This window comes from Sinocyclocheilus grahami, unplaced genomic scaffold (genome assembly GCF_001515645.1).
Source record: "Sinocyclocheilus grahami isolate Dianchi unplaced genomic scaffold, SAMN03320097.WGS_v1.1 scaffold532.1, whole genome shotgun sequence".
Lineage (NCBI taxonomy): Eukaryota > Metazoa > Chordata > Actinopteri > Cypriniformes > Cyprinidae > Sinocyclocheilus > Sinocyclocheilus grahami.
The window spans coordinates 715,458-730,264 of record NW_015505711.1 but is presented as its reverse complement, the minus strand read 5'-3'; the positions used below and the strand labels follow the sequence as shown (position 1 = coordinate 730,264).

The window sequence follows — 14,807 nt, the reverse complement described above, 5'->3', positions numbered from 1 at the left end:
TCTTCAGCCGTTGACATCTTGTTTTGGGTCGGTTATTCTGTCACGGTGTTGCTGTGCCAGAGAACAGGCAGGACAACGAGGATGAAGGATACAATAAACCTTTAATAAATTCACAAGAGGGTAGGAGCACATGCACAGGGTAACATTCACATTGACATAGACAATAACCGACCAACTAGACTACAAGAGGCAGGAACTAATATAGGGCAGATAACGAGGGGCAGACAGGTGAGCACAATACAGTGATTAACTGATAATGAGGACAGGAACAACCAAATAAGGACACAGAGGGAGAAACCATAATAGACAGTCCACAGGGGTGTGACAGTTGGATTAGGGATGTAGAATATGGTCAAGCTGAATATGTGCTTTATAAGTACTAATAAGCAGCCAATATGTTAATAATAGGCATGCTAACAAGCAACTAGTTAATAGTGAGAATTGGTCCCTATACTAAAGTGTTACCAAAATTTCCTTAAAGAATAAATTCGGCAGAAATTTAAAAAGCAAACTTATAATGTTCTTTCACCTTTAATTTGTGACAGATATTATGGAATGCCATTGATCTCTCCCACTGAAACAAACATGGGAAGAAAAACTTGAGACAAGAAGTGGAGTTCGGTAGCAATACACGCCATGGCTGCCCATCGCATTCGATCAGCGAACAGCAACGCTGTGCTCCCTCGCTGCAGATCTGAGGGTGCTCTCATCGATCTCAGTGAAGGGGTGTCAGAGGCCACCCTTACAGATGTTAAAGGTTTCCTTTCTTATTTTCACCTCACAATCACAGTACTGTTAACTTCTAGTTTTACCCTCATTAAATTTTTTTTTTCTTAAAGGGCCTTCACCTAGTGCCTTGCGACTGGATACTACTGCCTCATTTGGAGCTGTCAGGGAAGTGATTGCCATTAAGGATTACTGTCCGTCCAGCTTTACCACACTCAAGTTCTCAAAGGGAGACTGTCTTTATGTTATAGACACATCGGGTGGAGAGTGGTGGTATGCACACAACAGCAAAGAGATGGGATACATCCCAGCTGCTTACGTCCATCCGATCAATTATCAAGATTCCACGTTCAATGATAGCGGCATGATTGACAGCCTAAGTGACGTTTCTGAGGGAGTGAAAGAAATGGATATCTCTGGAGAGTGGACGGGGTCCGCCAAAACCACAGAATCTAGAAATGACAATCCTTTTGTTAATAAACGTATGTCAACTAACCCTTTCCTAAATGACCTACTGCAAGGCACCCCGGACCAAAACAGCAACCAGAATTCAGCAAAGGCTTTGTGTTTTGGTAATCTCTCACCTCCCATCTCAAACACCAGCAGCACTATTAATATTAATGTTTTTGAAAGTGGGCTGTGTGACACAAAAAGTATTAGCCCTGGCTCAGGAATTGGCCCAAATTTTCGCAGAGACAATCCGTTTTTTAGGAGCAAGCGCTGCTACAGCATGTCAGAACTGTCTGTCCTACAGTCCCTGTCTGATGGGAATCAAGGTTCTTTGAGTTTTTTTGGTGGCATGAAGTCACCTAAACCTGAGCATTATCAAAGTAGAGAGGATTTCAAAACAGCATGGCTAAATCACCGTAAACTTACAAGATCCTGCCATGACCTGGACTCCATTGGACAAAACCCAGGTTGGGGCCAAACCCAGCCAATAGAGACCAACATTGTATGCAACCTGGACAGTTCTGGTGGTGCCGTGGAGCTGCCAAATACCAGTATCAGTATACATATTCCTGAGGGTCACGTTGCACCGGGTGAGACTCAACAGATATCACTGAAAGCCCTTCTGGACCCACCATTGGAGCTTAACAACGATAGATGTACTACCGTAAGTCCAGTGGTAGAAGTAAAACTCAGTAACATGGAAACCAAGACCCCAGTCACTTTAGAGATGAAGGTGTCTGTTGTAGTGAAGATAGAGAGCCGCAAAACCACAGAGGTGGTGTGTGTGAGAAGCGACTTCAAGGAAGGTCCGTATGTCCCGATTCCACATGTATACATGTATGGAGACACAGTTCAAGTGACTCTGGACAATTTAGAGCCTTGCATGTATGTCTCTGTAGTTGCCCAAGTACAAACAGTGGCCCCATACAATACAGTCTGGGAACATGTCGTAAAAAAGGTCACTCTTGGGGTATATGGGCCAAAGCACATCCACCCGTCCTTCAAGATTGTGGTGGCCATTTTTGGCCATGACTGTGCCCCAAAGACGTTGCTAGTGAGTGACGCGAAAAAGCACTCACAGTCAACTCCACCTGTCATCCTCCAACTCTGGGGAAAGCACCAGTTTGTACTAACAAAACCTCAAGACCTTCAGGTTGGCATGTATTCAAACATGTCCAATTTTGAACTGAGAGCCAATGAACAGGCAAGAACCGTGAGGGGATTTCAGATCAAACTTGGCAAAGTGGCCCGCCTCATCTACATGATCGCAGCACGTGATTCAACCGGCATTTCAGACTTTACTTTGCGTATTCAGGTCAAGGATGATAAGGACTGTATCTTGGCCCAGTTTTGCGTTCAGACCCCAACCCCACCACCAAAAACAAGCACAAGAAGCTCTGTTCAAAGGCGCTTCCTCAAGAAAAAGGAAGTGAACAAAATCATACTGTCTCCTCTTGCAGCGACCGCAAAGTACCCTGTGTTCCAGGACAGACTAGTCAAAAACCTCAAATTTGCTAAGTTTTTGAAAACTGTTGTAAGACAGTCCAAAAGCCTGTATTTGCTAGAGTATCTTAAAGGCGATGTAGTGGCCCTTTTGAGTGAGGAAAAAATAAAACTTAAAGGACATCTATGGACCAAAGAGTGGTACATCGGATACTACCATGGAAGAATTGGGTTGGTGCATGCAAAAAACATTCTAATTATGGGAAAAGTTAAACCTGTTAATTTCAAAGGGCCTGATCTTACAACTACAATCCTTTTAGAGCAGCTCCTAAAGCCCTGCATGTGCCTGACGTATATCTATGCATCTGTGCGGACAATACTGATGGAAAACGTGGCGAGTTGGAGAGTGTTTGCTGACGCTTTGGACTACGTAAATCTGCCTCTGACACATTTCTGTCGGACAGAGGCAGAAAGTGAGCCTGAAAAAGTGGCTTCTGTTCTTGAGAAGCTCAAGGAAGACTGCAACGCAGCTGAGGGCAAGGAGAGGAAGTCTTTCCAGAAGGAACTCATGGAGGTAAGCTCTGACATGGAAGTAGATCTTTCAGTTAAACTTGGTTGTGTACTGGGAGCACCTTTATAGAAACTATTTTTAAAAGGTATATAAAATGTTTTATTCATTCATTGGAGGTTTTCTTAAAACTGACAAGACGATAATCATTTTCATGTAATGGCTGGTAACTGATAAATGGCCAATATTAAAATTTGATCATATTTTTTTAAATAAATTAAATATGTATCTTATTCTTGGTTGTGTACTGGGAGCACCTTTATAGAAACTATTTTTAAAAGGTATATAAAATGTTTTATTCATTCATTGGAGGTTTTCTTAAAACTGACAAGACGATAATCATTTTCATGTAATGGCTGGTAACTGATAAATGGCCAATATTAAAATTTGATCATATTTCTTATTTATATTTAGTCATACACATTCGCTCATTCATTATTTATAAGGCTTGCAACTGCAAAGAGAGACGAGAGAAGAGTGACGTTTTTGAAAGTTAACAAGTTAAAAGTCTGAAAGTCAACAGCAGAAATATATCCTACCTAAACTACAAAAAAAATTTCATTACTGAAAAAATAAAAACTTGATAAAGCTGCATGCAATTTCGAGATTAAAAATTAAAGGTATCAAAAAATGACATTAAATGTTTGGTGTAAGATAGAATTTGACCTTGCTGGTTTGATCTTTTCAGTTTTGCAAATGAACAGATTTGTATGAATTAAACTATGAATAATATATTATTTCTCTAGTTGATACCAGAACGTGTCAAATAAATATTTCATAACGTTGCTCAAAGCATTTGTCACAAACACTTGAGACTCAAAGCAAAGACCAAGTGCTAAACATTTTAAAGTGCCACCTTATTTGCAGAACACCACCAGCTGCCCACTTTAACATGCTATCCTGAATCAAAACAACAATATATGATCAATATAGTAATCCTTCCTAAATAAACTGATTGAGAAACATTCAATTTCTCACACAAAACCTTATCTCTCTCATTTGGTCTATATTATGATGATGGATAATGTGCTAAGATGCAGGTTTGTATGGTTGTCACCTGCCTCAACCACTCTGTGCCACTGTGTCAATAAAGCCTGATGTGAAAAAAAAAATGTCAACATGCAGCAACACAGACCATATGAAGCATAGGCAGACATGCACAAGTTTAGGTAATACAGGCACTGGACTAAAATAACAATGAGCTGAAACATCTGCTCAAAACACCACATTAGAGTGTGATTGAAATTATGATATTGGCAATATACATACATCATGTAGACTATGCCTTTGACATAAAAAAGCATAATATCATTGAAGTGAAGCAGGCTAAATTAATGTTAGTGTCAGGTACACACGTTTGTGTTACACTATATGAACTAAAATTAGTAAGGGTCATCTGTGATCATCTCAAACGTGAAAATGCCGGAAGATGTGAACGTGTTGAAGGAGAATCTTACTTGTGCAGATGTTTCCTTTTTTATTGTTAGAATCTACACAGAAGGATCAAATGTGGAACAAGAGACGCCCTAAATTACACAAAACCCCCACACCTACAAATTCATTGCTAGGAGATTGCTAACAGACATGCATCTGCAGTTCTCGTCACATCTGAATAAAGTACTTGCATTTTCTGCATAGAGAAGAATTAGCATTTTAGAGCAATGGGTTCCCTCTGGAATGTCTAAGGGTTTTTGATTTATGAATACAATGATGTCTGTGGTTAACATTACATGAAGAGACCTTCATGTTTTGTTCTACAAAATAAATTACACAGAGTCAAATGTGAATATTGAAACCCATTAGAAATCCCCTTAAGAATCCGTGGTGAATTAATCTTTTGGGCTGGCCTACAAATTGACATCATGACTGAACAGCATTAGAGAACTTTGTAATTCCATTTTTAATCAGTAAAAGTTCCCGTTGTAATGCCTTCATGAGGATTTTTTTTTCTTTTGAGTTTTTGATTCCTCTGTATCCTCCCATTTCCCTTAGCCTATTGTTAGAGCAGAAGAGCGGCCCTGTATAAACTGTCAGTGATTTCTGACAATAGTTTATAAACAGAAGACAGAATTGTCAGCTTATATAAAAGGAAATCACAAGAAGCAGGCAAGAGGGAAGATAATAAGGACAAGTACTATCATAAAATCAGATGTTAAAGAAGAGAAATTCAAAAGAAAAACATGTAAAGTAATTTTCTGCTCAACTGTCTTAATAATGCAAGCTGCATCTTGCTGCGATTATGTCTATAGTGAACTCAACAGTGGTAAATCTAAGCTAAGTGAATGTATGAGTACTGTACACCGACTAATTCACAAGTTATGTTTTATGAATTTAAAGAGTTCCTGCACTGATTAACTGATTCATAGATCATTATGCTAATACTAGTCAATTAGATTCCCAGGGAACATACTGATTAAACATTTCTGGCCTGAATTCACTGCAAGTTGCTTCGCATAAAAGTGTCTACCAAGTGCATAGGTCAAATGAATGAAAAACTTTAGAACTATGTTTAAATTTGCCAGAATGTTAATGTGAAGAAATAAACTTTTCTGTGCCAATATCAGACAGGTTCACTGGGTACATTGATGCAAAACAAGTAACATAGAATCTGCACACCAAAATAAAACAAAAACAGATAAATCATGGAGACAAGAGGCTCGAAGCACTGAGGAAAGTTAAATGAACCGAAACATTTGCTTTTTTTTTTTTTGAGCATCTACACTTGCTTTTTTTTTTTTTTTGACAATGTTTTGTCAAAAACATTTTAGTAAAAAATAATAATGGGCCTCAATTAAAAAGCCTCTTCTCAGATATGATTTATTTGTTTTATTTCAATTTTTAGATTTGATGTGCAGATGTTTTGTTACTGATGCAGCATACTAATAATTTTGGAGGTGTCTAAAGGAGCAATGAAGAGAACAAAGTGAAACCAGCTTTGGCATATTTGTGGGCAAAATAGTGAAATGATCAAAACATCATTAAAATAATAATTTGCTTTTCTCATTAGATTTAAAAATAATAACAGAAGCACTACTGCTAATTTCATACTCATTAAAAGATTAACTTGAAGCTTATACAGTAGTTCTGCTTACCACACTTGACTTCATTTGAGGCATTAACAGTCGGTTCAAGATTCTGTGATAGTCAAAAGTCTGAGCAGACAGGGTGCAAATTTTGTTTGGCTTTCTTTTACTACTGTGTCTCTGTAGGGTTTACTTAATAAGTTCCTGACTGTGACAGGGGTCAGGGGTGAGACACCTCAGGAAACAGGTGCACATGAAAAGCTTTATCTTTTTTTTGGCTAATGCACACAATCAATGTGTACACAGTGTGATACATGCACACACAATACATGTCTTTTTCACTTTCATCAAGACAGTAAGTGGTACAGTAAGTCGTCCTGATCATGATTCTTTTAGCCTAATGTACAAGTCAAAGACATACCTTCCTGTTTGTTTGTACATAGAACTAGCATCGTTGATAGGAGGGAAGCCATCCAAGACTCCTGCTATCTCATTGCTCTGTTTGGAGCCAGAACTTTAACAGGTCTTCTGGGGCATCAGTGCCGGGTTCCTCCCCCTCTAAGCAGACTTCCTGTCATTCCAAACATTCCAAGCCATGGAACTGGAATCAGAGATTAGTGGGTTCAGGGCGTGTAGCTTTTAAAAACGTACTGATTTTGTGTGTATGTGCATTTAAACATATTTGAGTGTATGAAGAACACCTGCATGTTTGACTAATTTATATCTGAAAACTTCATTGTAGAAAGATTGATTCCTTTCTTTGTTGTATAAAGCAAGCACTAAGAAAGTGTAAATGTCGCATGTCGTCATCATCAGATAAGAGTTTCAGACATTTTGTAGATCAGTGAACGTCATATATTCACAAGGCGCAGTGAACGTAAGTCCTTATTCAGTTTTTTAAATGTCACGCCAAACTCCCAGGGGAGAAAAGAAGGTCACGTTAATAAGACAGAACACTTGCCAACAGAACGGCCGGATATTCCTCCCTAACATTTCCCTTGTCCAAGGGGCCCGGAGTCACTCTCATTATATTCTTCTCACAGGAGCATTCACGTCGCTTCCTGCATATCACCACATTTATCAGAGCACCCGGCTTGATGACTTGAGCTCTGTATTGGTCTGGCTCTTCTGAGGCAGTGCTTAGAAAACCACTGATGCTATCTCAGTTTTGTAGTTTGTGTTGTTGTGTACTCTTGTTAAAGTTTACTAATTAGAACAAGCTTTACTTAGCAACCACTGAGATGGGGGGGGGGTACTTTTTTAAATTGAAGATTTGGTATTTGAGATTATGAAGGCAGATATCAACAATAGGACACAACTCTACAAAGTACTTATTTTAGAAGATTTGATTTGAAGGCTATTTGCATAGTTTCAATGTTTCAACGATTATGTGCCCTCTAGAAGCTTGCGTTCTGCAAGTGAACGGCGTATTATTGTGCTTTTTCAATATTAAAATTATGCCCGAGGCTGATATACTGCTAATTATTTTTGTTATAGCTGACAGTGATAGCCAAAAAATGGTCAATATTTAAAATTCTTAATTATAAATAAAACACTACAAACTAAAATCAATAGTTGCAAATGCTAAGAGACAATTCAGGCATGATAACTTAATAATTTACAGTATAAAAACTGATATTCTTTTTAAAATAGATTAATTTAGATATTTAGTTATTGTTCACCCAAAAAATTTTATTCTGTTATTATTTACTCACCCTCATGTTATTCCAAACCTGTATCACTTTCTTTTTATGTGGAACTCGAAAGAAGTTTTTTTTTAAAGTCAGCGATATCCAGTGTGATTTTGGACACCACTGATTTCATTGTATAGATAAAAGCAGATAAAACAATCTTCAAAAAATCTTCTTTTAAGAAAGATAGATTTTTGGGGTGAAGTATCCCTTTATACGCATTATTAAATTATAAATTCAAGCAAGTGCTAGACGATCCTGAATGTAAAAAAAAAACAAAAAAGGGGGGGAAAAACAGAATGCACAATTAAATATCCATAATAAGCCCCAAAAAATCCCATATTTTGTGCATCCCAAACTATAACAAGTATTAGACATGGTTAGGGCTCTCTCTGAAGTCATATTTCTGAGTAGGGCATTGAATTTATTTAATACACAAGTTTCACAATTTGAGTTGAATTACTGAAATAAATGAACTTTTCCACGACATTCTAATTTATTGAGATGCACCTGTATATCTGTCATTCAGGCTCTTCTGAAGATGAACTGTCAGGGCCTGGTGGCACGGCTGGTCATGGACTTTGTGCTGTTGACTACAGCGGTGGAGGTGGCGGGTCGCTGGAGGGAGCTTGCTGAGAGACTGGCTAAAGTGTCCCGGCAGCAGATGGAAGCGTATGAAGCTCCACACAGAGACAGCAGGGGACAACTGGACAGTGAGGTAAAACAAACACTGAAAGCACTGAAGGAAATAGTTCACCGAAACCTGAATATTTTGTCAACATTCACTCACCCTCATTCTTCCAAACCTGTATGACTTTATTTCTTCAGTGGAACACAATAATTTTTTAATGCAATGAAAGTGAATGATGACTGAAACTATCAGTCTGCCTAAAGTCTCATTTTATGCTTCACAGAAGAAATAATGTCATTTTGGTGAACTGTCCTACTGTGTTTTTGTATGATCTGCTTACGCCCTACTTACATTTAGAGTTGGATTAGAGGTGGACCGTCATGCTTACTTTTTTAAAAACAATATATATATTTTATGTTTTTGTACGAATCACATCATACAAATTCATAGAAAAAAATGCTTAATTATGCAACCTTGTAAAATACTTATGTTTTCTCATGTGGTCAGGTTGGAGAAGAAGTGTCAAGTCTGTATGCACAGTTTACACAGCGTTTAGTGCGCATTGAAAAGCTTATGACGTAGATCTGTAGATCAGTGACAGTAAAGACAACTGTGCAAACAAAACAGACAGAGTATGTAAACATAAATTTAAGTAATATAAAGTATATACAAACTATAGAATGTTCAATCCTTTGCATTATAAAAATGGATAAAAAACAATGTCCAAGTGAGATGGGCGAGAGAGATGGTAACTGACACTTGTAAAATGTAGGCTTTAACTGGGTTTTAAGCACAAATTACAGGAAACCCACAAGTCATGATTAATGTGTTTGCATCCAGCTCAGAAGAGGAACCTAAATGTTCTACCAACAATTGATGAGATTATGAGCTTCCTCTTGGGCTTTGTTTTACTGGCTTAGAATATTTGCACACATTCACTCTTAATGGCGAGCATACGGATTGGGTATAATCTTTTTAGGAAACTAAATTGAGGTTGCATAAATGTCCCATTCATGGAGGTTTACATGTCAAACTTAAATCTTTACTTTTTTTCTTTTGTAAAGGCCATGTGGAAACCTGCCTATGACTTCCTGGTCACGTGGGCAGCCCAGATTGGGGACAGTTACAGGGATGTGATTCAGGAACTTCACACTGGATTGGACAAAATGAAGAACCCTATTACCAAGCGCTGGAGGCACATCACAGGCTCCCTCATCCTTGTCAACTGTCTGGATCTTCTACGGAGCTCCGCTTTCAGCCCCTGCTCTCAAGATGACTGCGCCATATAAAGACTGCTTACATCGCCTGACGTTTACAAGACCCAGACACACCTGATTTCAATTATATTATAATATTCATTATGTTGTTTTTAATATTCTTAAAAGCACTTATATGTTTGCACAATAGATTTGTTGCACAGTAAATTGTACATTGAACCAAATTACTGAAAAGTGTAGGCCTATTGCTGATGTTTTAATACAAGCAAATGTCTCTATCTCATGTAAAACTTTAATGTAAAATAAGATATGATTGTTTAGATTTTTTATTCATTGCATATCATCATGATTTTATACTTATACTAAATTTTGCACAAAAGATACACTTTTACATACATTTTTCACTAATACTGTAACAATCGTACTCTTTTATGTTTTGTGATGCCAACACTGTATGCTAAACTACCTGTTTTACTTTGCTTCAAGTGTCTATTGTTTATGTTGTTTAGTTTTAAGTAGCCTGATGTTTTTATAAGTGAAAGTAAATGTTAGGATGAAAAGTAAAATGGAAAAATAAAACATTATCAGCTTAATAAAGATATACACCACATAATAAAGTAATGGGATCACTTTAGTCCACTTGTAAATAAAACGTAAAACTCACTCTTCCATCAGCACATGTTGGCCTATAACTAAATCATCTAGTCATCAGTTTACAGATATTAAAAGATTTACTAACCATTAATTTGGGACGCTGGAGGCGGAACATTTCCCTTTTGACCATTTTAGTGTTAGTGTTGTTATTTAAGCGTCTCCGCTTTGTTAATAAGTTCCGTTTATACATATGGAACACTCGTTGTATTTCAATAGTAATGTAACTTTCATTTATGGCGCACAATTTAAAATGTACAGTTCAAGGATTTCAACTACAAGGTGCAGCGGAAGTCGAAACGTTTTTGCGCGAGCTGCTATCCCGCCTTCAGGTGCGTACGAATTAAAGCTGCCGCGGAGTTTGGTGTGTCTTGATAAGAATGTTGGCCTACTATCAAAGATTTCTGATTAAACGACGAGTGATTCTTGATTGATATTGATGTCAACGTAAATGGCTTTAATTTGTGCAGAATATACGAAGATAGCAGAAAAACTGTTATTTAAAACAGTCCATTTGATTGTTATGATAATTCCAAACGGCACTGCCCCCCCCCCAAAAAATGCACATTATATTCATAAGATTTATTTTTATGTTCCAAGGGATGGTCCATGTAAAAATCCAATGCAAATTTATCAGTTGAACACTTTTGTTGTAAAATTTTAAATGTAATAAATCATTTATTGAAGTATTATGTGGAAACTAAATGTTGAAACTATACCTTGTAGAAAATACAAATGTTGTCATGTTTTTCTAGCCTATATGTCTCTGATTTGCATCTTCCTATCATGCATTGTACAAGGTCACAGCATGTCACAGTAGATTTGCTTACACATTTACTGTGCAGATTCTAGGATACTGTCCTGTCATAAATTTACAATACATACATTAACCTCACTGACATGCTGAAAATAACCTTTCATTTCTGTCCACCTTTCCTCCAAAGAGCTTATGTATCAAGTTGACTTTAACTCTCACATTTGTAAGAGTTAATTGTTGAGTGTAGATGGCATGTCCTTGATATGATGACTATGTGTGACAAAACCCACTCAAAAATATGAATCTGGTCGCAGTCAAAGTGTAACATTAAACATTATCGTAAGTTTTACGTTTTTCTTAATGTGCTTACTGAGAGTTTTACAAACCTATACTTGCTGTGTGGGAATTCCAGTCTTATCACTCCAGCATAATTTTTCTCGATGCTTGACAGGCTCTCCCAACAAAGATTATGACCAGTGTAAACAGTCATCACTGTGGGTCTTACAGAAATAAGCTTACATCTTCCCCTAGACATGCAGACAGCATAGTTCCCATCACACGCCCTTCATCAGTACCCTCTCTCACTCTCTGTGGAGAACCCTGGACTACAGACAAAAATCTGAAAGATGTATGTGTGTGTGTGTGTGTGTGTGTGTGTGAGTGTGTGTGTGTGTGTGTGTGTGTGTGTAATATAATGAACATGTACAGTCAACTGTGAAGATTTTATACAGTTGTAACTGGTATTCCGCAGACACAGTCAAGCAAGTGTGTGTTTATGAATGTGTCTGTGTTTGCTGTGATATGCCATAAATAAACTGTGTTCCTTCTCAGGTCAGTGAGCACTGGAGTTTTTTTCTCCTCAGTTCTGTTGAGGAAGACAAAGACAAATGGCTTGCCTCAGTACATTGCTTCATTTTTCTTTCTCTCCATGCTAATGCTATAAAGAACAGTGTTCTGAAATATTATATAAATAGTCCATTATTGTAAGATTTCAATTAGAGCAGTTCATGATTGAATGTTACATTCTGAGTCATTTTACTGCCTAAATAGGTAAATGGGAAACTAAAAAATAAGACCAGTTCCCAGTCATTTCTCCTCTAACATTTCCATCACACATCTACCACCTAGTGGACAAACAGTTCATATAAAGGACAAAGTTTTACTCGGTGTAAAGACAATTCCTTGAAACATCCGAATTTAGCATGTTTGTTGTCAAACTTAGCAAATGTTGATTGAATAATATCTTTAAATCTAACATTAACGATTGTTGTCATATGTTTAAGTTAGTAGCAGCTCAGTTCTTTTAACTAAAGTTTGGAAAATTCTTATAATTTTTCAGTCTATAATTAACCATGGTTTTATTATAGTAAAAGTGTAGTAACCATTGTTTTTTGGCGCATTGATTACCATTTGTATAACCATAGTTTTACTACAAGAAAGAAAAGTGTGAGATGTGAGTGAGAAATCTACGGAGGAGGGGAAAGCTGTTTACATTTCCCTGGAGAGGGGGATGGGGACAGAGACACATAATGGGTGAGTGTCTGTGCCGGGGGCAGGGGTTTGTGGGTGGATATCTCCAGGTTCCTTGAGGGAATAGCGCAACAGAAAGAAGAAACCCGCAGTAAATGGCTGCAAATCAATGCCTGTGTTCTCCCTCTCACGGGCGAGAGAGAAGTACAGAATGAGAGCCACAACCCGAGCCATGCCCATCAGGCCTGTTTCACCACAATTCAAGTATCAAGAAGCATTATTGGCATTTAGCTTTTTAATTGAATTTCAGTACAGTGTCAGTAGAGCTGCAGAACAGTATCAAAAAGTCTGAACAAGCATTAACAATCCTAAAACAACAGATTTCAAACCACTTATTTTGTCCATTACCTTCTCAAGCTCTGTGGATGGAGTCTTCCACTGGATTTAGGGTCAGGTCACCCTCTTTTCCCAGCATGTTTGGCTGCACATGCAGACTTTGCTTGGGGCGGTTGTGTCTGATTCTGTGTTGATGTTGTACAGTGCATATTTATCATCCAATAGCATAAGAGAGGCATTTATCAGATAATATGAAGTGAAAAACCTTGAGTAAACTCTGCACTTACTCCTAAAAATGATGCTTTTACAATGCCTTTAGATCACATATGTCATCTAACATTTAAGCTATTAAACCTTTCAAAAGTTTGGGTAAGTAATACTTTTTTATTATTATTAATATTTCACTTAGCAAGGATGTGTTTAATTGATCAAAGGGGACAAAGACATGTATAATGTTCCAAGGATCTCTGTTTCAAATTATTCATTCACTTTGCTTGGGGCGGTTGTGTCTGATTCTGTGTTGATGTTGTACAGTGCATATTTATCATCCAATAGCATAAGAGAGGCATTTATCAGATAATATGAAGTGAAAAACCTTGAGTAAACTCTGCACTTACTCCTAAAAATTATGCTTTTACAATGCCTTTAGATCACATATGTCATCTAACATTTAAGCTATTATACCTTTCAAAAGTTTGGGTAAGTAATACTTTTTTATTATTATTAATATTTCACTTAGCAAGGATGTGTTTAATTGATCAAAGGGGACAAAGACATGTATAATGTTCCAAGGATCTCTGTTTCAAATTATTAATTTCAAATAATTCATTTAAACTATTTATCGATTCAAGAAACCTGAAAAAATATATATATATTATGGGTTCCACAAAAATATTCAGCAGAACAGCTGTTTTCAACATTGATAATAATAAGAAGGTTTCTTGAGCAGCAATCAGCATATTAAAATGATTACTGAAGGATCATGTGACACTGAATGGCTGCTGAAAATTCAAATTTGCCATCACATCACAGCAACAAATTTACATTTGAAAATCTTTAAAATAATTTAATCTTTCAATATCATAAATTGTAATCAGATTTAACTATGACTGAGTTTACTGTATTTCCAGTCTATGAAATGCAGCATTGTCAAGCATAGGAGTTCATTCAGGGCCTTCGCTTGATTAACATGTTGCTCTCTTGCTCACTGAGGCTTCTGGAACACTCCTCCCCATCGCCACGCCACAAAATACAGCATAATTAATCTATGAGAAACAAAGTGTGTAAACAATCTAAATCACATTGCACCAGCAGTCATGCAGAGACAAATTAATTAGGTCTTTAATCTAATGACAAAGGGCAGCTGTCAGACTCAGAATAAACAAACAGGCGTTTGACATCAGCAGACCACTGCAACCCATGAGCAGTACTGAACCGCTGGAGATCCACACGGCCCGCTGGAAAACAGAGCAATGAAGAAACCATCCATGATACATGACTTTATTCTTTATTCAGAAAGCTGGATGTGAAATATTATCTTACGTACATGCTTCAGGCATAAAAGGTTTTTGAAAAGCTTCCTTCTCTCATGTCTTGACTTTGTACCACCGTAACATAAAGCACAAATGGATGTTTGATAAGTGTGAAACTGCAGCTACACCCAACAGACTTTTTGTTCTGGGGAGAAATCTGGGTCACATCCCACACCCACCTCTTCTAATGGTTTATGTTTTTAGGTCATTATACAATAATTTAATTGTTTGTGCTTAGTGAGATGAACTATAACTTTAGGACACTATAGAACTAGAAGATTAAGCTGAATGTACAGTAAATGTTAACATGGA

At 37.3% G+C, this 14,807-nt stretch overlaps 1 protein-coding gene across 1 annotated transcript; it reads left to right on the top strand.

Moving 5' to 3' along the window:
• Positions 1–551: 551 nt before the first annotated feature.
• On the top strand, positions 552–11,010 carry LOC107555364 (SH3 domain-binding protein 4-like). Its single transcript, XM_016238128.1, has 4 exons — positions 552–757; positions 840–3,193; positions 8,431–8,619; positions 9,597–11,010. The coding sequence occupies exons 1-4, from the start codon at positions 637–639 to the stop codon at positions 9,819–9,821; spliced, it is 2,889 nt and encodes a 962-aa protein (XP_016093614.1). The 5' UTR covers positions 552–636; the 3' UTR covers positions 9,822–11,010.
• Positions 11,011–14,807: the final 3,797 nt, after the last annotated feature.